Genomic DNA, 23,752 nt, shown 5'->3' with positions numbered 1-23,752 from the left:
GTGGACCTAAGCACAGTTTGGACACTATTCACAAATATTTGTTATGGTCTGTTTCAGATGTCAGATGTGTGGAGTTTGCAACATGGGATGGCACAGTGCAGACAGCAATAAAGTTTAGACAATCAAGAGAGTATCTGAAAGTCAATGTGGGACAATTTTCTGTGATTGCCAAACTTCCGGGTGCTATTTCCATTGTTATGCAGATGATACCCAATTATATCTATCAGTGAGTGCATTTACACAATAACCAGATAACTGAGAATAATCAGGTAACTGGCAATCAGCTTTCTGTGTTTACATGCACTTTAGTAAATAGCTGGAAATCCCCTCGAAGTGTGTGAATGGACATTGAGATTGGGCCATGCACTGAATAAAACTGATGATTCAGCAGAAAGCTAGGTGTGTTTAACAGATTTTTCATAATCCGTTGACAGCCTTTGTCTGATCAAGCATATTGGTGTATGCCAGCGCTATTCAACTAAATTGTTCAGGGGGCCACATTGTCAGAAACCTAAGGGGCCGGGGGCAGGACCCCGAGCCATTATAATAATGTACACTTGACACAACCCGCCACCACATTTTTGTAGCCGTGCTGGAACTATTATTAAATAGGGGATGCTGTAAGGAATGGAATCTTGACGCTGCCCGCTAGGGCAGAAGAAAATTTGATGTTTTTTGGACTTTTATCCATATTTATAAGAATATTTAATTTTAAAATATCAGATAAAACTCAGATAAAACTGAAGTTATTGTGCTCGGCCTTAAACACCTTAGAGCAGGGGTTCCCAAACTTTTTTGGCTTTTGACCTCACTTTGACATCACAACAACCTATAGGGAGCCCAGACATTCAAATTCGAACATCATATCAGTGACATCATCAGTGATGTCACATGTAACAGTATGCTGCCTTTTTATTCAGAATTCTGACTTAAATTTAAGAATTCTGTCAGAATTATCATTTTTTTCCTCAAAATGCTGACAGTAAACTCTTTAAACATAATTCTGATGTTTCAACAACCTATAGAGACCCCAGACATTCAAATTCGAACATCATATCAGTGACATCATCAGTGATGTCACATGTAACAGTATGCTGCCTTTTTATTCAGAATTCTGACTTAAATTTAAGAATTCTGTCAGAATTCTCATTTTTTTCCTCAAAATGCTGACAGTAAACTCTTTAAACATAATTCTGACATTAAAGGGACTGTCCAGTAGTACAGTACAGTGTCACAGTGGCTGCTACAGAAAGATATTAAAATATCTCCACTCGTCCAGACCCTTCCTCCATCTTAATCCACTGATAGTGAAGCAGAGGAAAGACAAACCTCCTAGAGGTCCCCTAAACCTGCCATATCCACTTTCACTTGAACAAAGAGTGTGTCATCTTTGACATAGATAGCATTTTGGGGGGTTTCTAGCTCGGAAAGGGGAAGGAAGCAGGAGAATCCAGAGGCAACGTTGCTGATGGACTCTGTGGTGGGCTGTTGGAAGCTGTTGGATTTGCGGTCGGGTCTGAAGCTGAAGGTGTGGTGGTTGGCGGCTCCGCTTTGGTCCAGAACAGACAGAGATACAGTCTGCATGAAGGGCCAAGGCAGCAGTGGGTCGAAGTCTCCCGGCATCAGAACCATGTAAAGGGACAGGTGACTCTCTCTTCCCTCCCCATCCCCATTCAGGTAGACCTTGGCTGCCATTTTGTAGCCACAACGTCCAGTGTGAAATGGCACGCTGGTCAGACAAGGCTGCTGACCTCTGGCCTCAGCTTCTCTCCTTTTCCAGAAGTCCTGGATTTTCCATATGAGTTTGCCATCATAGGAGGTGGCCTCCAGTTCCTGGAGGTGCTCCTTGTTACAATCGAGTTGCTTGTTATGAAGATCCAGGAGACCTGATTGACGCTTGAAATTATCTTCCAAAGCTCCTGAAAGAAAACCAAACCAATGGCATTTGACTTTGGTTGAGTGACGCAGCATTCAACTGGAAATGTTCTACTGGTCTTCTCTAAAGTTCTCACACATTACAAAAGGCACAAGCTAGCCAGCCAACAAGCCCAAATAATATGCTGCCTCACTGCACTCCATCAGTATCCACTAGCATCCACTGCTCATGTTGTCCATAAGAAAGCAGAGTAATGACATGACATTACGTCGTTTAGCAGATGTTTTGTTTCAACTGTGTGTTAAAAGCAGAGGAAAATACCCAGGTGGTCACTGAGGGCTTCGGCTGCTGAAACTTGCTGGATCACAGTGTCCAGGGAGCTTCTCAGGTGGTCCAAGTCCTCCAGACCAGGTCCAAATCCCTGTGACACCTCCTGGACCTCAGGCTGGACCCTGAAGAGGAGGTCCTTCTGTCTGATCAGAGACCTCTGATCATGCAAACACAAAAACACACAGGTAGTCTACCACTCCAACCAATCTTTGGTGTATAGACAAATGTCACCAAGACAAATTCTTGTACAATTCTTATAATGTGTGGACAGAGTGATGTGTGAGCAGAGTGATGTATGAACAGAGTAATGCTGATTCTGGCTTGGGGACACTACAACATTGTAGGCTAGCTATTGCGTGTCCTGTAGACATGTGGTTGGTTTCTGCAGAGGTGAAGGGAAAGACTGAGCAATGTCGAATCATCAAGAAGTAAAGATAATGGCTGTGGATGATACAGTCAAAGCAAAGACAACATGGAGTGTGGGAGGCAAATAAATTAAAAGGTGCATCAACCTGAGCTGTAGAAACAATGTGTTCATGTCTGCTGCTTTGTTGAAGCAGTGGTCTGACCTCCCTCTCCAGACCACCCACCAGGAAACTCTCTTCCTGGATCTCCTGTTGCCTCAGCAGCACCTCCTCCTGGAGGGCCTCCATCTAATGGGAGAGAACGGGCCCTTTGTTCTCAAACAATATCCTCTTGGCTTCTTAGGTCATTGTAAATTCTTAATTTTTAATTAAAAGTACTCAGCTGACCAATACATCAGGTATACGTATGTATTTATGCAGATGAGACTCCAATTCACATTCATGAAATGTGTTGGGAATCAGAAGGAAACAAAGCCAATCGATGTGAAATACCTGTTTTTCCAGCTTGATATTTCTCCTCAGAACAAGAAGCATGTGCTGGCTGACAGTGGCGTCTTCATGGAGCTTTACTTTGGCTCTCTTATCCTGCTCAACACAATATGTTGTCTTTGATATAATTATCATTCATCTTCAAAGCAACAAACGTAAGGGTTGTCCTACAACCCAGGTTTTTACGAGTGAGAACGAGGATTCTCACACTATGCCAAGCTGCTCCCCAGCAGCGAACCTACTGGCTAAATGTCCATTTTCTAAAAATTGACCCCTATCCATTGCGCCTGAAGGCGTCTTGGCCATTGGCCATAGCACAGCCACCTGCTCCGCCTCCGTGACCGCTATGTCACGTCCGTGCTATGAGCCAAGACCGTCACTCACAAGTGTCCAGCAATCTGCTGTTCCGAAGAAAGCAGCAAGGCTAGATGTGTGAGAATCCTCGTTCTCACTCGTAAAACCTGGGTTGTAGGACAACCCTTACGATTTACTTCGTTTCGAACATGGGATTCTCACACTATGCCAATATCCAACCAACCTTGCTGCAAGGAAGCACCACGTGCGACCCTGAGACCCTAAGGCTGGCAACGTAGCACATGGCCGTAGCCCATGGCAACCTGAAGGCATAATGAGTGCCACATCCAGGCTATAGAACCTAACAACTGGTGGCAGGTACACACCGTGCATGTCCTGCCCACGTAGGCCAGGACCGCCTGCACTGGGCATAGCGTGTTCAACCGCCGCTCCTCCTCTGAGCTGAAAGGAGGGGGACAGAAAGCCGCCAGGTCTACAACCATAGACCTGAAGCTAGCATTGATATTCTTAGGCTGGTACGCGGGGTTGGGCCAAAGCGTAACCCCCCAAGTCCCACTTAGGGAAGACATCCCGCACCTGTGGTCGCAGCCTACGCACTCCCTTCATGAATCGGGAGACCAAACAGAGGCTCCCCACCGATATCCCTTCGATCTCCATGTGACAGGCAGATATGGCAGCCACATACACCTTGAGGGACTGAGGGGACTGGCCCACATCGAACAGCCTCTGCAGGAAACAGAGGATGGGCTGAACACCACAACACACTGGGTCCTCGTCCCGTTCCGCGCACCAGTGCGAGAAAGTGCATCACTTGTAAGCGTACTGAGAGCGCGTGGAGGTAGCCCTAGCACTCTGTATGGTATGTATCACATTCGTGGGTAGACCTTGAGCTAGTAGGTGCTCCCGTTCAGGGATCAGGCCTCCAGCTTCCATCTGGAAGGGGCAGGGTGTAGTATTTCGCCCTTCGAGGTCCTCCCAACACGGCAGCGGCCCTTCCGACAGCAGGATGAGGTCCGCGAAACAGATCTGCTGTGGCCAATGCGGAGCCACCAGGGTAAGTCGCAGGCCCTGCTCCCTCACCCTGTCCAGGACGGTCTGGATCAAGGGAATGCACGTAAAGCCTCTCCCTGGGCCACACGTGCGCCAGAGCAACCCGATCTCCAAAACAATTGTAAAATAGCAACGTTTTTGGACCAACGTTGCTATGTTACAATTTCGGCTCCAAAATTGTAAAATGGTAACGTACGTTTCTACAGGGGTGGGCGTGGTTTATGGAGATTTTCAGTTTCTAACCAGGCAGTGCGTTGCAACCCGCGATGCAAAGAGATCGATGCGGGCGCGGCCGAATCTGGTCCAAATCTGTTCCACCACTTGGGGATGTAACTGCCACTCTGTCTGCTGGGTTGCCCCGCGAGAACAAGTCCACTCCAAAGTTCAGTCGGCTGGGTAAGTGTGCCGCTGACAAGGAGAGCAGGCGGGAGTGCGCCCAAAGGCGTATCTCTGCCACCACTTGGTTCAAGGCCCTCGACCGTACACCACCCTGCTTGTTCAAGGAGGCGATCGTGGCCATGTTGTCCGAGCGAATCAGAATGTGGCAACCACGTATCTGATGCCGGAAGTGGAGTAGAGCCCGGCGAACAGCTTCCAGCTCTAGTATGTTTATGTGGCGAAGCTCTTGGGCTTTCCACTGACCATTTGCCGAGAGGCCATTGCACACCGCGCCCCATCCCCATAGCAAGGTGTCAGGGCGAATGACACGCCTGAGCCGAACGGGCCCCAGTCGCAAGCCCGTGAAGAGCCAGCGGGGGTCCGTCCAAACAAGCAGCGCCCGTCGGGCCAGACGCGTCAAGGGCACTCTGCGATGACGGTCCCTGCCCACGTCCAGGTGGTGACTGAGGAACCAGATCTGGAATGGACGCATGTGCAGACGCCCCAGCGGGAGCACGGCAATCGCCGCGGCCATGTGCCCCTGCAGTACGACGCACTGATGCACCGACGCTGTGCAGTGCTTTGGCTAACGCTCCCGCCTCTCCACCGAGAGCCGCGCCTTCATGGCCAACGAGCTCAACTCCAGCCCCAGGAAGGTGGCAGCTCTTCTGCCAGTTTATCAGAAACCTGTAGGTGGTCCGTCACCACCCTGGTATGCATGAAGAGGTCCCTCGAGTCCGTCGCTATGAGCGCGTCGACGAGGCAAACGTAGACGTGTATCCCCTTCGCATGGAGGGGAGCCAGCGCTGTGTTCACACAGGCGGTGAAGGTCCGCGGGCTCAAGGACATGCCGAAGGGAAGGATGCAGAACTCGTAAGGCACCCCCTGGAAGGAAAACCTGAGGTATTTCCTGTGCCTCTCCACCACGGACACATGAAAGAAAGGATCCTTCAGGTCTACTGAGGTGAAGTGGTCCCCCGGCCGCAAGGCATTGAAGAGGCGGGGCAGGGTAAGCATGTGGATGGGCAACTTCCTCAGTGTCTTGTTCAGAAGCCGAAGGTCCAGTATGGGCCGCATGGAGCCGTCCTTCTTGGGCCTGTTGTAAAACCCTGCACGCTTCTCCACCTCTGGTATGAGGTGTATCACCCCCTTGACCAGGAGGGTGGAGACCTCCTCCCAAAGAGTCCACGGAGCCCTTGTCCGTGTTGGATACGGGGATCGAAGGCGGGTGGGGGCCCCGCGAACTGCAGTGCATAGCCCCTCCGCAGGGTGCGAAGCAACCACGTGGTGGGGGCGCAGAGCTGCTTCCAAGCAGGAATCCTGCTGGATAACAACGGTCTTGCATAGCACGATGGCGCGGTACCCGTACCAGGGCCATAGGCAATCGGCGGGGAGATCGTCGGGGCGCGACCCAATGTCGGGGCGGGGGAGAAAGTGGGGGGAAAAGAGTAAGCGGAGCGATGCTCGCACGCCGAATGACCTGGGCTGTTATAGTCACGGGGCATGGCGGGTCAACGGCTTCCTGAGAGCTCCAAACCTGAGTCGGGCGTTGAGCACAGACTGCGACGGGCTCGCCCCCTTATTACAAATTCAGTTACATTAAAAGTAACTAATAATATGTAGTATATTACATTTTGAAAGTAACTTGCCCAACACTGCTCTGAAGGCAAAGGCCTCTTGAGAGCTCCAGGGTACTGTGTGCGGACGACAGTGGCACAGTCCCCCGCAGGGAGGGAAGTAGCACGCTCTTCGACGCGAGCGAAGGGTCGGCCCGCAGCAGACACGCCACTGAGAGGGAACTCCTCACGGACGACAGCGGCCCGGTGGAAGCGTGTCATCATGAGGAGTGCGGCACACTTCCTACAGAAGCGTGGGTCCGCCAATGTGCGCTCTCGGCGTGCTCCGGCCCCAGACAGAACATGCATAGATCGTGCGGGTCATCTGAAGCCATCTCAGCACGGCACTGGCTGCACTGACGGAACGGTGTGTTCTTGTCCATGGCTGGTCCGAAGACAAAGAAAAAGAAAGAAAAGAAAAATCCCGATCGAGCCGGCTAACGGTGACAAGCAACAGTTAGCAACCCAGCGAATAGTTCGCTAACCTACAGCTAACGGTGCACAGCAACAGTTACAGTGAGGCTAGCGTAACAATTCACCCTGCAAGGGAAGCTAGGTTATAGCGGGCACGCTCGCTAAGTTAGCTACTAGCTAACAACAGCATCCAGGGCGGCTGTAGCTCAGGAGGTAGAGCAGGTAGAGCGGGTCGTCCACTAATCGCTTTGGATAAAAGAGGTCTCTTAGCTTTTGCAGCAGGTCCCGCGTTCCTGGCAAAGAGAACCAGGTAGATGAAAAACCTCCCACAGTCTCGTCCGCCGCTCCCATGTGGTTTGTGGAACTCAAGGGGAAAGGGAACCGCTACTGGCTAAGAGCTAACCGTTGCTAGCAAATGGGTCAAGAGAAGGAACGTCTGAGCAGATTGCTGGAAAAGCTAGGAGTGACGGTCTTGGTTCATACCACGGACGTGACGTGGCGGTCACGGGGGCGGAGCGGGTGGCTGTGCTATGGCCAATAGCCATGACGCCTTCGGTCGCAATGGATGATTTTATAGGGGTAAATTTTGAGAAAATGGACATTTATCCAGTAGGTTCGCCGCTGGGGAGCAGCTTGGCAGAGTGTGAGAATCCGAAGTTCGAAACAAAGTAAAACAGGGATTTTCTAACAACTAATAATGTGTTATTATCTACAGTACAGAAAGTTCTACGAGCCAATCATAGATGCTGTTGCACTCACCTGTACAGAGCAGCCATACTTCTTATAAAAACAGTCTATCTGCACCTCAGGACACACGCCGGTGTGGTCTGTCAGCTGGGGGGAAATGGAGATGTTACATTCTGTGATGTTCAGCCAAGGAGGAAATTCACCCTAAAGCAGAATTCACATCTTCCTGTCATCTTGGATGGATTATTCAGCAGCTGTGAACATGAACAAGTCTCCCTGAAAGCACGGCAACCAGGACTGGGATCTGTCTTTTACAGCTGGACCCAGTACCAGTACCCAGGGTGGGAACAGTAGCCTACCAGGACCCAGGGTGGCACACCAGTGTTTCCCATGTAATGTATTACCTGGATGCCCCACCAGAGATACCAGCTCCCCTGCCCAGGTTTCACATTACCTGTGTGGTCAACATGATGGTAAAGGTTGTCTAGCCTTTTACACAATCTTTGCACCCAGAGTCTATCACAATGGCCTGTTCTCCCTGTTGCCCTCAGGGAGAAGATACAGGGTCCCGAAAGCACGCACAAACCGTTTGTGGGATAGTTTCTTTCTGCAGGCCACGAGACTCCTCAATAAATAAACCCTCAATAAACCTGGATTATTGACATTTGCACCGTTTGCACATCTGGACACTTTTATATCTATTCCATCTTATTCTATTTTGAATACCTTATTACTTATTTATTACCTTTCGTATTTTAGTGTTTGCCACACCTGCCTTACATATACACTGTTTACATTGTCTGCCCTAGTCAACTATTGCTGCTGTAACTATATTGCTATATTGCTGTTATATATGTATATATGTATATATATATATATATATATATATATATATAGTTGTTGTTGTTGTGATTGTGTTTGCTGTGATTTTGCACCTATTTACCTACTGCACCTTGTCTGTAACAGAGCCTACAGCATAAGAATTTCACACGTGCGTACTTGTACTACGGAGTGACAATAGAAATCTTCAATCTTCAATCTTGAATCAGTCAGACAACTAATGAGACTCTCGGACAGGCAGCTGATATTTTGGGGTTTCCGCGCAGAGACTTCCGCTTCCGTCATTGTTGTTCCTATATTGGCGTGAACGTCTGTCCCAGAGTCATATTAATCATTAGATTGAGAGACTCTGGGTGCCCAGATTGGTTTTCACGTACAGCTGAGCAGTATGGCTCCTCCCTTTGCCTTCCCCATGTGTGCTGATGGACACAAGATTAAGCTTGCTCCAACCAGAATTGCAAGCTGCACCACAGCCAATGGTTTTGCAAGACACGTGTAGAATATTTATCAGGGTGTAGCCGATCAGGATGTAGTCAAACTACCTGGAACATGTGGTAATGTTGTTTTAGATATAAGTATTATAAATATATAGTATATTGTTTTGTTATAAGGTGTTTTAGATACTCATAGCTTCACTAAGCTACGCTCTAATGTACAGCAACCATCATTGATTAGGTCCTTTGTTTCAGCTAAAGCAGTGGTAGCTTTTCCAGGATGTTATTTAGCCGCCGCTCACACAGGATGCTGAAGCAACGCTCAACCTAAGCTCAACCTACGCTGAACACACAAGTTTCATTTAGGCGTCCTTGTTAACAGGCGAAGCTGTTCACACCACCCGCGCACATGTCACGCTGAAGCCTTCGCCGAAGCCATGCTCACGCCTTGCTCAAGCGATCATTCAGGATTCACGCCTATTTTCCAAGCGTGAGGCGTGAAGCCAGGCATGAAGTCAATGGGAGTTGTGGGCGGGTTCAAGGCGCGAGAGTAGGAAAAGAGAAGGCTTCTTGTGTGAACGGTTAGGCGTACGTTCAGCTTGTGCCTGCTTCAAGCTTCAGTTCTACTTACGTTCGGCGTCCTGTGTAAACAAGGGCCTAGGTCACACTCAAGTTACCCAGGCCGTGCTACAGTGCCAGTCCACGTGGGTTTATCTCTCAGTTCAGATGTTGGCACAACTATGACAGAAATCCTGATCATGTAAAAGCTCATCTTTATTATAAGTAGTACTTATTAGAACACTGAAGAAAAGCCGACATTTCTGATCAGGAGGAGATGAGAAACATCGATTTAAAGAGAGAGCTATTTAAAGAGAGAGTGGTGCGGACGTCCAAAATGCTTGTGAGCCTGCGAGGTAATAAAACGTAGGCTTTTTATGAAAGACTTGGATGTGCAGATATCGCAACGCCAAACTTTCCAGCAGCAAGCGCCTGAAATGGACCAAGGGATGCTGGTAAGAATAGCGCTGCTCTGTTTATTCTCAACAGAAAAACTCTGCCTAACTGCATCTCTCTCTCCCCCCCTCCCTCACGTGTCGGGGAGGGCCAGCTACGGCTGCATGTAAATGGGAATATTAGTGGATTATTCATTTAGTCAGGATGATGTGAATAACACGGTAAACATGTCTTTAATTTTCCCTTCTAAAAGAAATATAGTGCATTATAAAGTAAGTCCTGGTAACATATGACCCTGTGCTGTTACTGATCCCTTCATTTTGCTGATGGAATATGAGCTAAAGACTCACCATGCATCTTGGAACCTTCTGGGAGCATCTGTTGGGGCAGTCCACCTCCACCTCTGGACAGGACTGCTCATGATCCTACAGAGAACAACATTACCACTCAGTGCCTTCAAAATCACAAACAGAGATCTTAACGACCTGATCAGCTTAACGACCTGTCGACCTGCTAGATAAATTATTGTCAGAAAATGTTGGATAACGAGACTTTGTGGAGCCAGATTTTAGCATGTCTGGTTAGTTTTTCTGCCCAGGTAGAAACACGTTTCCTTTGCCAATGTAGCTGCTACACGAACAACAAAAATAAGAGAAACGTTTTAGTGAAGACTTACTTCAATTCGACCAGAAGTTTGCACTTTGCATGCAAAATCATAATGGAATGATAATGGAAAAAGGCTTCATGATGGAAAAATCATGAAGCCTTTTTGCTTGTTAGCTGGAAGACTCTGCGTGTTTAACAACAGGCTGTGGTAAAAGTATTGACAATACCCAGGCGAGCACCAGCATCAGGTTCCACCCACAGAGCCGCAGGTCCGCCTGTTATTCCGTCCTCGTTAACAGTTTAGACCGATCACACCGGCCGCGGCGCGATCCGTCTCACATCCTGCAGAGACAGTTTCCGCCTCTGGTCTATTTTGGACGCGAGCAGCCAGGCATGAAGTCAGTACAAGTTGAGGAAAACAGAGAGCTTCTGGTGTAAATGGCCATGCTCCTGCTCAATGCTTCCATAATGTGCTGTGTCGCTTCCATTAAGCGATCAGTCAATCACACCCAGAACATAGTCTTTTCTCTCTTCTATCTCTTACTTTATACAGGTGAGTATAAAGAATTAATTCACCCTCCAGTTGTCATAAAAGGTGAAATTAGCTCAATTATAGAGACCAAAACCATGTTTTGAACCAGGCTGTAAACATGTTTAATCCTGTTGTAACCTGCATTGTGTTGACAGCACTTGCAGCACCACATATTAAGAGACTTGCCCAGGAGCGGGATTTGATCCGCCGACGTCCCGCTCCCAAAGCGCACACGCTAACCACTGCACCAAGAGAGCTAGCTCCCTTGGTGGAGCTGATTAATGTGCATTTAAACTGGCGGAGTGAGTTTGTCCAACCTACTCGCTACCACTCGGGACTCACGAGGACTCACAGTCATTTGGTTACATAAAGTCGGGCATTTTAACATGGGGGTGAAAGGGGAACTACGCCCTATTGGAGCCAGCCTCAAGTGACCATTAGAGGAACTACAGCTTTTAGTGTCACTTCTGATCGGCTTCATCCGTCCAAGCCCGAGCTTGCCGCCTGGTTCCGCTGCAGCACAATTTGATTGGTTTGAAGCGTGAATGCGTATCCGCCCTTTTCTAACCAACTGCTCTGCCTGTCCTCCAGATCTCCATGAGCTTGAGATGGAGGTGTACGTGGCTACTGGCTACGCGAGATCGTGAGGTCGATCTAAATTCTACCTCCCCCTGTCTTTATTGTCACAATGCACCAATGCATGCACTGGTGTGAACACTTTCATCTTATTCTATTTAATACCTTGTCACTTCTACTTTATTACCTCTCCTATTTAACTGTTGCCTTAGCTGCCCTTCACACACCCTATTTAACTATTGCCTTATTGCCTACTTGTTGCTTGCTGTGTTTTTGTGCCTTAGTTGTTGTTTGCTGTGATTTTGCACTATTTACCTACTGCCTCCTTGTCTGTAACGGAGCCCACAGCATGGAAGAATGTCACACATGTGTACTCGTACAATGGAGTGACAATAAAAATCTTGAATCTTGAATCATGCACACACAGATCACACGCGCACACGCACACGCACTGTGCAAAGTTGCCTAGTTCAGTCTAATGATGTGGCCCAATCCCAAATCAGCTCCTAACCTATCCACTCCCCGTCTGTGCACACACACACACACACACACACACACAATCCCCCCGCCGTTTGTGCGTTCACGTGGAGGGTTCGCCATAATAAGAGCCGTCCCAAACCACATGTAATATAAGTGGACTGTTAAACCCAACAATAGACTCAAGAATGTCGGCTAGCAGGGAGCGCCCCTGTGAGATGGGACTGGAGTAAACACCAGACAAATGTTTAGTTCCACCTGTCTACTTTGTCGAGTATTTTCGATCATTCACACGTGCACCTTTGTTTTCCTTGCGCTGACTTTACAACCTCAAACAAAATCAGTAAATGTGTTGAGAACATCACTTTGTCCTTAAGGTCGCTTGACTTGCAGCAAACCCATGAATGCCTTTATGCAAACAGAAACATCTCACATGTCATTCTCATGGTTTTGGATCGTCTGTGTTTATAGTGACATCGTTGCCTCATAACATTTCATATGGCAAAACATCTGCGCTGATGACTGCTTCCTATTGTTCTGGTAGAGTGGCTCAGTGGATCATCTGAGGCCAACTCCAGAGATGTGAGGAACGTAACTTGACTTGGAGTGACACTTGGTAGTGAAGTGGTAGTGGGTAGGGACTGGTTTGAGATGACTCCTTAGCGCCCCCCTCTGCCACACTGGCTTGGTGGTCTTACCTCGATGCAGCTCAGCTGGTAAGGCTGTGTGCAGTGTGGGCAGGGCAGGAGGCGGTGCGGACAGGAGGTGCTCAGGTGGTCCTGCAGGTGTCTTCTCTGCAGCAGCACCCTGCAGCCTGGGTTAGAGCACTGCACCTGCTCATACTGGCATGACCTCAGATGCTCCTGGAGAAGAAACCATATACGATGGAAAGAGGAACTTGTTACTAATGTTGAGGAAATATAATAATATAATAATAATATTTGAATATCTGCAGTGGCTCCTGAAAGGCTTTCATGAGACCAGTGGTCACCTATACAAGGTCATCGAATCTTTCAGAAGTAAAAACATGGAAATCGGTGATTTGGGGATTTGTGGTATGTTGACTTGCTCAGTAATATCAGATCATTTCTGCTGTGTTCCACACCTGTTCTGTGTAAGGTTAATCTCGCTTGCCAGACTATCTATGTTTCCCGCTGTACTCGTGCAGGAGAGAGTCTGGCTGCTCTTACTCTCACTCTGGTTTAGCGGGAGGGTAGCTGTGGGTTTAGCTGTGGGTGTGGGCGTACCCGGGTCTACCTGTAGACATGTGTAAAAGCTGTGGGTGTGGGCGTGGCCAGGTCTACCTGTAGACATGTGTAAAAGCTGTGGGTGTGGGCGTGGCCAGGTCTACCTGTAAACAGTGTAAAAGCTGTGGGCGTGGCCAGGTCTACCTGTAGACAGTGTAAAAGCTGTGGGCGTGGCCAGGTCTACCTGTAGACAGTGTCATTTCTAGCAGGCTAGACTACTGCAACAGTCTTTTCAATGGTCTTCCCAAAAAAGCTATTAAACAACTACAGCTCATTCAGAATGCGGCTGCTAGAGTTCTAACAAGAACCAAGAAAGCTGAACACATTACACCAGTTCTCAAATCCCTGCATTGGCTGCCAGTAAATCTTAGAATAGACTTTAAAATTCTGCTAATAGTTTACAAATCTCTCAACGGGTCAGGCCCACACTACATCTCTGAAATGCTTCTACACTATGAACCATCCAGATCCCTGAGATCCTCAGGCACTGGTCTACTAATTGTCCCGAGGACCAAATCAAAACATGGTGAAGCCGTGTTCTCCCACTATGCCTCTCATAACTGGAACAAACTCCCTGAACACATTAGATCTGCCCCTACTCTGCCTATTTTTAAATCCAAGCTAAAGACCTTTATGTTTACTCTTGCCTTTAACTGCTACTAAACTACTGCCTCTCTCCAGCCCGGCAGAATAAACCTGTATTCGGCCTGTAATTTTTATTTTTATTTATTTTTCCTGTACATTTCCAACAAATGGACTGTACATGTAATAATAATACTGAAGAATGCCTTGTAACTTATTTAAAACAGAAATAATGTTTCATGCTTGTTAATTTGAGTATATATTCTGTGTTTTTTTTAATATATGCATTGCTTTGCTGCTTGTTTTTTCAATTATTTTTTTGTAAAGCACCTTGAATTGCCTTTGTGTATGAAAAGTGCTATATAAATAAATTTGACTTGACTTGACTTGACTTGTAAAAGCTGTGGCTGTGGGCGTGGCCAGGTCTACCTGTAGACAGTGTAAGAGCTGTGGGTGTGGGTGTGGCCAGGTCTACCTGTACACAGTGTAAAAGCTGTGGGTGTGGGCGTGGCCAGGTCTACCTGTAGACAGTGTAAAAGCTGTGGGTGTGGGCGTGGCCAGGTCTACCTGTAGACAGTGTAAAAGCTGTGGGTGTGGCCAGGTCTACCTGTAGACAGTGTAAAAGCTGTGGGTGTGGGCGTGGCCAGGTCTACCTGTAAACAGTGTAAAAGCTGTGGGTGTGGGCGTAGCCAGGTCTACCTGTAGACAGTGTAAAAGCTGTGGGCGTGACCAGGTCTACCTGTAGACAGTGTAAAAGCTGTGGGCGTGGCCGGGTCTACCTGTAGACAGTGTAAAAGCTGTGGGTGTGGGCGTGGCCAGGTCTACCTGTAAACAGTGTAAAAGCTGTGGGTGTGGGCGTAGCCAGGTCTACCTGTAGACAATGTAAAAGCTGTGGGTGTGGGCGTGGCCAGGTCTACCTGTAGACAGTGTAAAAGCTGTGGGTGTGGCCGTGGCCAGGTCTACCTGTACACAGTGTAAAAGCTGTGGGTGTGGCCTGGTCTACCTGTAGACAGTGTTAAAGCTGTGGGCGTGGCGGTGGCCAGGTCTACCTGTAGACAGTGTAAAAGCTGTGGGTGTGGGCGTGGCCAGGTCTACCTGTAGACAGTGTAAAAGCTGTGGGTGTGGGCGTGGCCAGGTCTACCTGTAGACAGTGTAAAAGCTGTGGGTGTTGGCGTGGCCAGGTCTACCTGTAGACAGTGTAAAAGCTGTGGGTGTGGCCGGGTCTACCTGTAGACAGTGTAAAAGCTGTGGGTGTGGGCGTGGCCGGGTCTACCTGTAGACAGTGTAAAAGCTCTGGGTGTGGGCGTGGCCAGGTCTACCTGTAAACAGTGTAAAAGCTGTGGGTGTGGCCAGGTCTACCTGTAGACAGTGTAAAAGCTGTGGGTGTGGGCATGGCCAGGTCTACCTGTAGACAGTGTAAAGCTGTGGGTGTGGCCAGGTCTACCTGTAAACAGTGTAAAAGCTGTGGGTGTGGGCCTGGCCAGGTCTACCTGTAGACAGTGTAAAAGCTGTGGGTGTGGGCGTGGCCAGGTCTACCTGTACACGGTGTAAAAGCTGTGGGTGTGGCCAGGTCTACCTGTAAACAGTGTAAAAGCTGTGGGTGTGGCGGTGGCCAGGTCTACCTGTAGACAGTGTAAAAGCTGTGGGTGTGGGCGTGGCCAGGTCTACCTGTAGACAGTGTAAAAGCTGTGGGTGTGGGCGTAGCCGGGTCTACCTGTAGACAGTGTAAAAGCTGTGGGTGTGGGCATAGCTGGGTCTACCTGTAGACAGTGTAAAAGCTGTGGGTGTGAGCATGGCCAGGTCTACCTGTAGACAGTGTAAAAGCTGTGGGCGTGGCCAGGTCTACCTGTAGACAGTGTAAAAGCTGTGGGTGTGGCCAGGTCTACCTGTAGACAGTGTAAAAGCTGTGGGCGTGGCCAGGTCTACCTGTAGACAGTGTAAAAGCTGTGGGTGTGGGCGTGGCCAGGTCTACCTGTAGACAGTGTAAAAGCTGTGGGCGTGGCCAGGTCTACCTGTAGACAGTGTAAAAGCTGTGGGTGTGGGCGTGGCCAGGTCTACCTGTAGACAGTGTAAAAGCTGTGGGCGTGGGCGTGGCCAGGTCTACCTGTAGACAGTGTAAAAGCTGTGGGCGTGGCCGGGTCTACCTGTAGACAGTGTAAAAGCTGTGGGTGTGGGCGTGGCCAGGTCTACCTGTAGACAGTGTAAAAGCTGTGGGCGTGGCCAGGTCTACCTGTAGACAGTGTAAAAGCTGTGGGCGTGGCCGGGTCTACCTGTAGACAGTGTAAAAGCTGTGGGTGTGGGCGTGGCTAGGTCTACCTGTAGACAGTGTAAAAGCTGTGGGTGTGGCTAGGTCTACCTGTAGACAGTGTAAAAGCTGTGGGTGTGGGCGTGGCCAGGTCTACCTGTAGACAGTGTAAAAGCTGTGGGTGTGGGCGTGGCCAGGTCTACCTGTAAACAGTGTAAAAGCTGTGGGTGTGGGCGTGGCCAGGTCTACCTGTAAACAGGGTAAAAGCTGTGGTTATGGCCAGGTCTACCTGTAGACAGTGTAAAGGCTGTGGGTGTGGCCGGGTCTACCTGTAGACAGTGTAAAAGCTGTGGGCGTGGCCAGGTCTACCTGTAGACAATGTAAAAGCTGTGGGCGTGGCTAGGTCTACCTGTAGACAGTGTAAAAGCTGTGGGTGTGGGCGTGGCTAGGTCTACCTGTAGACAGTGTAGTGTCACGACAGAGGCGCAGGCTGGATAGTTGCTGCAGTGCACTTCTAAACTGGATATTTCTCGCTTGCAACAATTGTCCTGGAAAACCTGCAGGGAAACAATCAATACTCTCAGTGAAGTCCGTTTTCACAGTAACACTTCACAATAAGGTGCACAACATTTAGAGTAGTTACTATGGAACGACTGAGGAACTAACTATTAGTTAACTGTCACTTCTTGAATCAAATGTCATAGTGTAGCTAATCAGGTGCACTGCACATCGTGCACACCAATATAGCAAATGTATGCAACTAAAATTGTATGTGTTGATATGGATGTCGGAGGGGTGTGTGTATGCAGAAATTGGTGTGTGTGTGTGTGTGTGTGTGTGTGTGTGTGTGTATATATAATAATATAAAAATATATTATAATATAATAACATTTAATATAATATAAAAGTGTAATATAATAATACAGTATATTAAACTTCCTAGGTACAGTACATTTCTGTATGATTTACAGTATCGCTATTGAGTTTTAAAGATGTGTGCGTGTGTGTGTGCATCTCTCTGGGTGTCTGACCTCGGCCGGTGTGATCAGCGCTCCATCGACGGGACAGAGCAAGCTGGACGGAGACACCTCCTCCCTGAGACAGAGAGCAGCTCCATCAATGTTCCATTTACATTCTGTCAACTGTCACTACTTTAACATGCATCAGAACCCGCCCCCCCTGCTCTCCACAGTGCTGTCTGTCCCATGTAAGAGTCCTCATCAGTCTAAACCACCCCCCTGCTGTCCACAGTGCTGTCTGTCCCATGTAAGAGTCCTCATAAGTCTAAACCACCCCCTGCTCTCCACAGTGCTGTCTGTCCCATGTAAGAGTCCTTATCAGTCTAAACCAGCCCCCTGCTCTCCACAGTGCTGTCTGTCCCATGTAAGAGTCATCATCAGTCTAAACCAGCCCCCTGCTCTCCACAGTGCTGTCTGTCCCATGTAAGAGTCATCATCAGTCTAAACCACCCCCCTGCTCTCCACAGTGCTGTCTGTCCCATGTAAGAGTCATCATCAGTCTAAACCACCCCCCTGCTCTCCACAGTGCTGTCTGTCCCATGTAAGAGTCATCATCAGTCTAAACCACCCCCCTGCTCTCCACAGTGCTGTCTGTCCCATGTAAGAGTCATCATCAGTCTAAACCACCCCCCTGCTCTCCACAGTGCTGTCTGTCCCATGTAAGAGTCATCATCAGTCTAAACCACCCCCCTGCTCTCCACGGTGCTGTCTGTCCCATGTAAGAGTCATCATCAGTCTAAACCAGCTCCCTGCTCTCCACAGTGCTGTCTGTCCCATGTAAGAGTCCTCATCAGTCTAAACCAGCTCCCTGCTCTCCACAGTGCTGTCTGTCCCATGTAAGAGTCCTCATCAGTCTAAACCACCCCCTGCTGTCCACAGTGCTGTCTGTCCCATGTAAGAGTCCTCATCAGTCTAAACCACCCCCTGCTCTCCACAGTGCTGTCTGTCCCATGTAAGAGTCCTCATTAGTCTAAACCACCCCCTGCTCTCCACAGTGCTGTCTGTCCCATGTAAGAGTCCTCATCAGTCTAAAGGCCCATTCACACTTAGAACCATAACTATAACGATAACTATAACTATTTACAGTATCTGAGATGGAACACATAATATCGTTATAGTTGTCATTTTGAATGTTTTATAGTTAGAGTTGCAGTATATGTTCTATTTACTTAATGATTTAAATCTTTTAGTTATCTTTATAGTTATCGTTCTCAATGTCAATAGACCTTAACTCTAGATTTAGATGTGCTTTAAGGTGGACATGGTATGTGTGGGTTCTAAGGTGGAATGGCTAAGAGTCCACCTTAAGGTGGACTTTGTCTTAAGGTGGGCTGCATTAGTGCAAGTGTGTTTTAACACCCGATTTGGAAATTGTCACCCCATTCAATCGCCGTTATCAGCGTCTTATCACCCCATTCATATCGGCCAGGAGGGCCCTACTTCCTTATAATTTGTGATCAGCCATGTTTCTACATTTCACCAGTGTTGGGCAAGTTACTGTCAAAATGTAATATACTCCATAATAACTACTTACTTTCATTTGAAAGTAATAAGTTACTTTACAATATTACTGTCTGTGTAGACTCTACACAGTACATTTCTGTATGATTTACAGTATCGCTATTGAGTTTTAAAGATGTGTGCGTGTGTGTGTGCATCTCTCTGGGTGTCTGACCTCGGCCGGTGTGATCAGCGCTCCATCGACGGGACAGAGCAAGCTGGACGGAGACACCTCCTCCCTGAGACAGAGAGCAGCTCCATCAATGTTCCATTTACATTCTGTCAACTGTCACTACTTTAACATGCATCAGAGTAACTTGTTACTTATTACACTCCTTTTGTATTACTTTCACCAAAATAGCTGCAGTAGCAGAATGACATTGCTACCCCAGAACCATCCCGGAAAATAATTTCAACCGTCTTGAAGTCAGTGTAAACCGTCCAAAATTCTAAATGTTATCCTTTTCCTTTGTTATTGTCATCTATAGTGGTTATTTGCATAAAAACACACAATCTGATTAGCAAATTATTGTATCTTTATTTAAATATGTGCTTTAATTTAAAAAAAAATACTCTATTTGTAACTTGTGTTTCTTGACAAAGTAACTGGTATAATATTACTGAAATCCTATTGGTAATAAGTTATATTACTGAGTTACTGCTAAAAAATAATATATTACATGTAATATATTACTTTTGTAATGAGTTACCCCCAACACTGCATTTCACCTGTAAATCATATTTTAATGTTTTTTGTTATTTAATCCTAACACTAACACTAACTCTAACCCTAAACCTAAACTTATCCAAGTTGTTTTATTTGCCTAAATATAAAGTTGTTTGATAACAAGCCTTCCCCAGCTAGGCCTGTAGGTCCCTACTGGCCAATAGGAATGGGGCTGATGACATGCCTGAGTGAATGGGGTGACAATTTCCAAATCGGGAGGTTTTAAGGTGGACTGCATTAGTGTGAGTGTGTCTTAATAAGGTGGGCCGTGTCTTAAGGTGGACTGGCTCCTACAGCAGGCCCTGCAGACAGTGGAGGCAGTAGATGTGTCCACAAGAGTTCTGCTGGGGGTTGAGCACGACTCCTCTGCAGATCGGACACATGAACTCCTCCTTCAGCTTCAACACAAACTTCAACGAGTGCTGGATGGAGACCAGCTCCGCCTCCCAGGAGGACCCTCCCACCTTCATAGCTGCTGTGGCCATGAGCCTAGTGCAGGAGGTGAGACCCAACACATCATACAGTGGATTATATATATATGTGTGTGTGTGTGTGTGTGTGTGTGTGTGTGTGTGTGTGTGTGTGTGTGTGTGTGTGTGTGTGTGTGTGTGTCTATGTGTGTGTGTGTGTGTGTGTGTGTGTGTATGTATGTGTGTGTGTATGTGTGTATATATATATTATATATATATATATATATATATATATATATATATATATATATATATATATATATATATATATATATATATATATATAAGAAATTTACTTGGAAGCGAAATCTAGGATCTATAGAGCTTAGATCGGGCCCAAAAACACAAGCCCGACCCGACCCAAGCCCGTTCTGTCTGGGCCCGTCCCGTCTCGTCCCATTGGCTGCATTTATGGGCCCGAGCCCGAATTTTTCTTAGTAAGTTGGCTGTTTATCTAATTCTAAACTATAACACTGTTGTCTGTTCAGTTTTCTGAATACATAGGTTTACAATGTCATAACATTCTAGTTATCACACCAAATATTACCCCAATTATATAAACAGGCCCCGTCAGACCAGGCCTGGGTTCGAGCAGAGCTCCTAGCAAGCTGCGCACTCACTATGTTCTGTTTTGGCCCGCGCAGAGTGCGTGCGCCCTCCGTGGAGCCCCACCTCCAGCGCGTGTGCGAAGAGTATAACTTCTGGCATACTCTTCATGCATGCACTGGAGGCGGGGCTCCGAGGAGGGCGCGCGCACTCTGCACGGGCCAAAACAGAACATACTCAGTGCGCAGCTCGTTCCTCCCACCCCCCTCCTCCTGTGGAAGCTCCAGGGGAAAATGGCGGCGATTAGTGCAGGCAGTCTGAATGAAATTGAATGTAACGTTCCCAATTCTATGTATTAAATTCTAAAAAACGACCCTCAACATTTGGGAAGGCTAAGCCACACAACTAGTTTGTTATAATCGAACATCATGCTTCAAAGGCGACTTTACGGCGATGAGGACGGTGAGGACTCAATCACAGCAGATATCCACTGATAGCCTACCACGGAGATCTCACAGGCACAGGCAGCAAAACCCGACGCGCTGATAGAAAAATCTCCATGGACGTGCCGCGGGGCGCTCAGGCCTCGCCCCCCGACATGCCCCGTGCGATGACGTCATAATCGCCACGCGCCCTATGCGCTTGGCTGGGCGCGAAGAGTATGCCACAAGCTTAAGCCAGAAGCTTTAGCCCCCGCAGTTGTATGTTCTGCCCCAGCTGCATCATGCTAGATTGTCGGCAAGGGGGGTGCAATAACGCTCCAAATAGGCACATTGGTAACACTTTATAATAAGGTTCAGTCCTAAGTCATTTAGGCTATAACCTAAGCCTTTAGTTAATGATTAACTAATCACTTACAAAACATGAATATACATTTGTAGATGGTTAATAAGTGCTATGTTAACATATCACAAATGCGTTAGTCATCTATAGACCTTTAGTAAATTAAGTGTTCCTCACCTGTTATAAATGATCCTTAGCCTGCAATTAATTTACAAGGCTTTCTGCATCGTCTTTTTTACTACACAACAGAGGTGTGCATTATAACCCGACGTGCAGATTAATCGGCAGCGTGGGTTTTTAATGCATGCTGGAAAAAAGCACATGTTGATCCTTTGATCCTTTCTCCTTTTACTTTCACTTATGACGCTATATACCGTTCCCTCTCTTAACTCTTAACTCGTGTGCAGGCTGTAGGGTGTGAAACTGCACTTTTTACTTTCACTTCGTTTCAGTGTTTTAACCATGGTTTTAACAGATCGCGTGTGTTTCAAGCAGCCGGCCCGGCACCAGCGAGTGTTGTCCACATCGATTCCACTGAAGTGTATATAGCTACACACACACACACGCACGCACGCACGCACGCACACACACACACACACACACACACACACACACACACACACACACACACACACACACACACACACACACACACACACACACACACACACACGTGACACTACCAAAAATATAATCTCCTGCCAGCTTCGCCTGGCAGAGATAATGACTGAATGAACTGGATGGACAAACCCGGTCTTTATTTCGTCACAGATGACACACCATGCATGCACACACACACGTGCATGGCAGCCAGTACACACACACACACACACACACACACACACACACACACACACACACACACACACACACACACACACACACACACACACACAGACACACACACACACACATGCAATTGGAGGGACCATGAATTTTGTCGTCCGCATTTGACCCATCCTGGCTCGTCCTCCTCAATGGTCATGCCAGGAGCGGTGGGTAGCTGCAGTGAAGCGCCCGGGGACCAACTACTTCCAACCGCCACTGGTCAGACGATGAACTTCTGCATGTTTTTAGTGGGAGTCCATATTGATGTTATATGGAGGAAACCCCAGGGGAGCACGGGGAGAACATGCAAACTCCACACAGAAAGGCCCTTTCGACGACCACCTGCGCACCAGGCACCGAAGGCATGGGGAGACATACCCCCAGTGCCAACAGCGAACCCAGGACCTTCTTGCTGTGAGGCTAGAGTGCGAGGCAAGAACACTACCACTGCATCACCGTGCCCCTGCACTGCCTTTAAAGTACTGAGCTGCTTCCTGTCAGACAGGGAATCCCCTCTGTTGCTTCTGTCACCAAAACTCAGGAACTGGCCTGATCAGCTCCCTACTTTGAAAATCAAATCAATCAATAATACAACAGGCTACTACTACTACTACTACTGCTACTAGGAGCACTTGCTCCTTAGCCCATGTGTATTACTCTTACTACTACTACTATTACTAGGCTAGTACTACTACTACTAGGCTGCTATTATTACCCGCTACTACTACTATAGGCATCTGCTACTACTATAGGCTGCTGCTACTACTACTAGGCTGCTACTTCTACTACTATTACTCAGCTACTACTACCACTACTAGGCTGCTATTACTCAGCTACTACTACTATAGGTTGCTGCTACTACTACTAGGCTACTACTACTACTACTACTAGGCTGCTACTACTACTACTACTACTACTACTAGGCTGCTATTACTCGGCTACTACTATAGGCCGCTGCTACTACTACTACTACTACTAGGCCTACTTCTACTAGTAGCCTACTACTACAACTAGCCTACTACTAGGCTATTATAATACTACTACTAGCCTATTACTACTACTACTAATATCTATATACAATTTAGTATGTGGGCATGTTTGTCTCAAGTTCTGTGTTCGGCCACAGCTATGCCGTTTTACGTGCGATCAGGCTGAAACCTTCACGGTGTGTAAAGTGCATCCGTGCGGATGACCTGACGGAGCTGGATTTTTTAATTAGGCTAATTAGCTAATGATGTGATGTCATCAGTGATGTCATAAGGGCGCGCGCGCACACACACACACACACACACAAGGAGGCATTGTGACAAGACTGATCAGTGATGTCATAGGGGGCACACACACACACTGATGATGTCATCAGTGATATCATAATGGGGCACACACACACACAAGGAGGCATTGTGACACCACTGATGCAATAACATTTAGTGAGCAACACACACACGCACGCCCCAATAGGGCAGGTGCTACGGGCGAGGCCATGCAGCGGCCTAGTTTGTAATAATTTTAACAACAATAATAATAACAATGTTACCACATCATTTGACACTTTACTTTGGGTTTGCACACAGATAAATCATGTTAATTGAGATGTAACACACAGTGAAATTGTCTTACCTTTTCCAGATTGAAACCGTCGGTTCCCCTCTGACAGCACACAGTCTGTCACACAGACAGATGATCCTCTGACAGCACACAGTCTGTCACACAGACAGATGATCCGGTATGTAGGCTATCGATCATGCGCAGTCATGCGAAGACAGGCAGGCAGAAATACAGCAGCAGAGGAAAGTCCCTCCAGGAAGTGGTGAGCCTGCTGCTGCTCACACAAATCAACCCTTATTAGGCCTACTGTGTTTCACA

The 23,752-nt window shown here is 47.6% G+C and overlaps 1 protein-coding gene across 1 annotated transcript; it reads right to left on the bottom strand.

The window, feature by feature from the left end:
• Positions 1 to 652: 652 nt before the first annotated feature.
• traf5 (Tnf receptor-associated factor 5) lies at positions 653 to 23,561 on the bottom strand. The gene is made up of 11 exons (XM_083634714.1): positions 23,507 to 23,561; positions 19,554 to 19,748; positions 17,045 to 17,108; positions 16,469 to 16,570; positions 12,638 to 12,802; positions 10,099 to 10,173; positions 7,593 to 7,667; positions 3,064 to 3,156; positions 2,719 to 2,859; positions 2,198 to 2,363; positions 653 to 1,919 (listed from the first exon to the last, which is right to left on the bottom strand). The coding sequence occupies exons 2-11, from the start codon at positions 19,742 to 19,744 to the stop codon at positions 1,333 to 1,335; spliced, it is 1,659 nt and encodes a 552-aa protein (XP_083490840.1). The 5' UTR covers positions 19,745 to 19,748; positions 23,507 to 23,561; the 3' UTR covers positions 653 to 1,332.
• Positions 23,562 to 23,752: the final 191 nt, after the last annotated feature.

Source organism: Poromitra crassiceps (genome assembly GCF_964638095.1).
Source record: "Poromitra crassiceps genome assembly, chromosome: 4".
Lineage (NCBI taxonomy): Eukaryota > Metazoa > Chordata > Actinopteri > Beryciformes > Melamphaidae > Poromitra > Poromitra crassiceps.
This window is presented reverse-complemented; position numbering and strand designations above follow the sequence as displayed.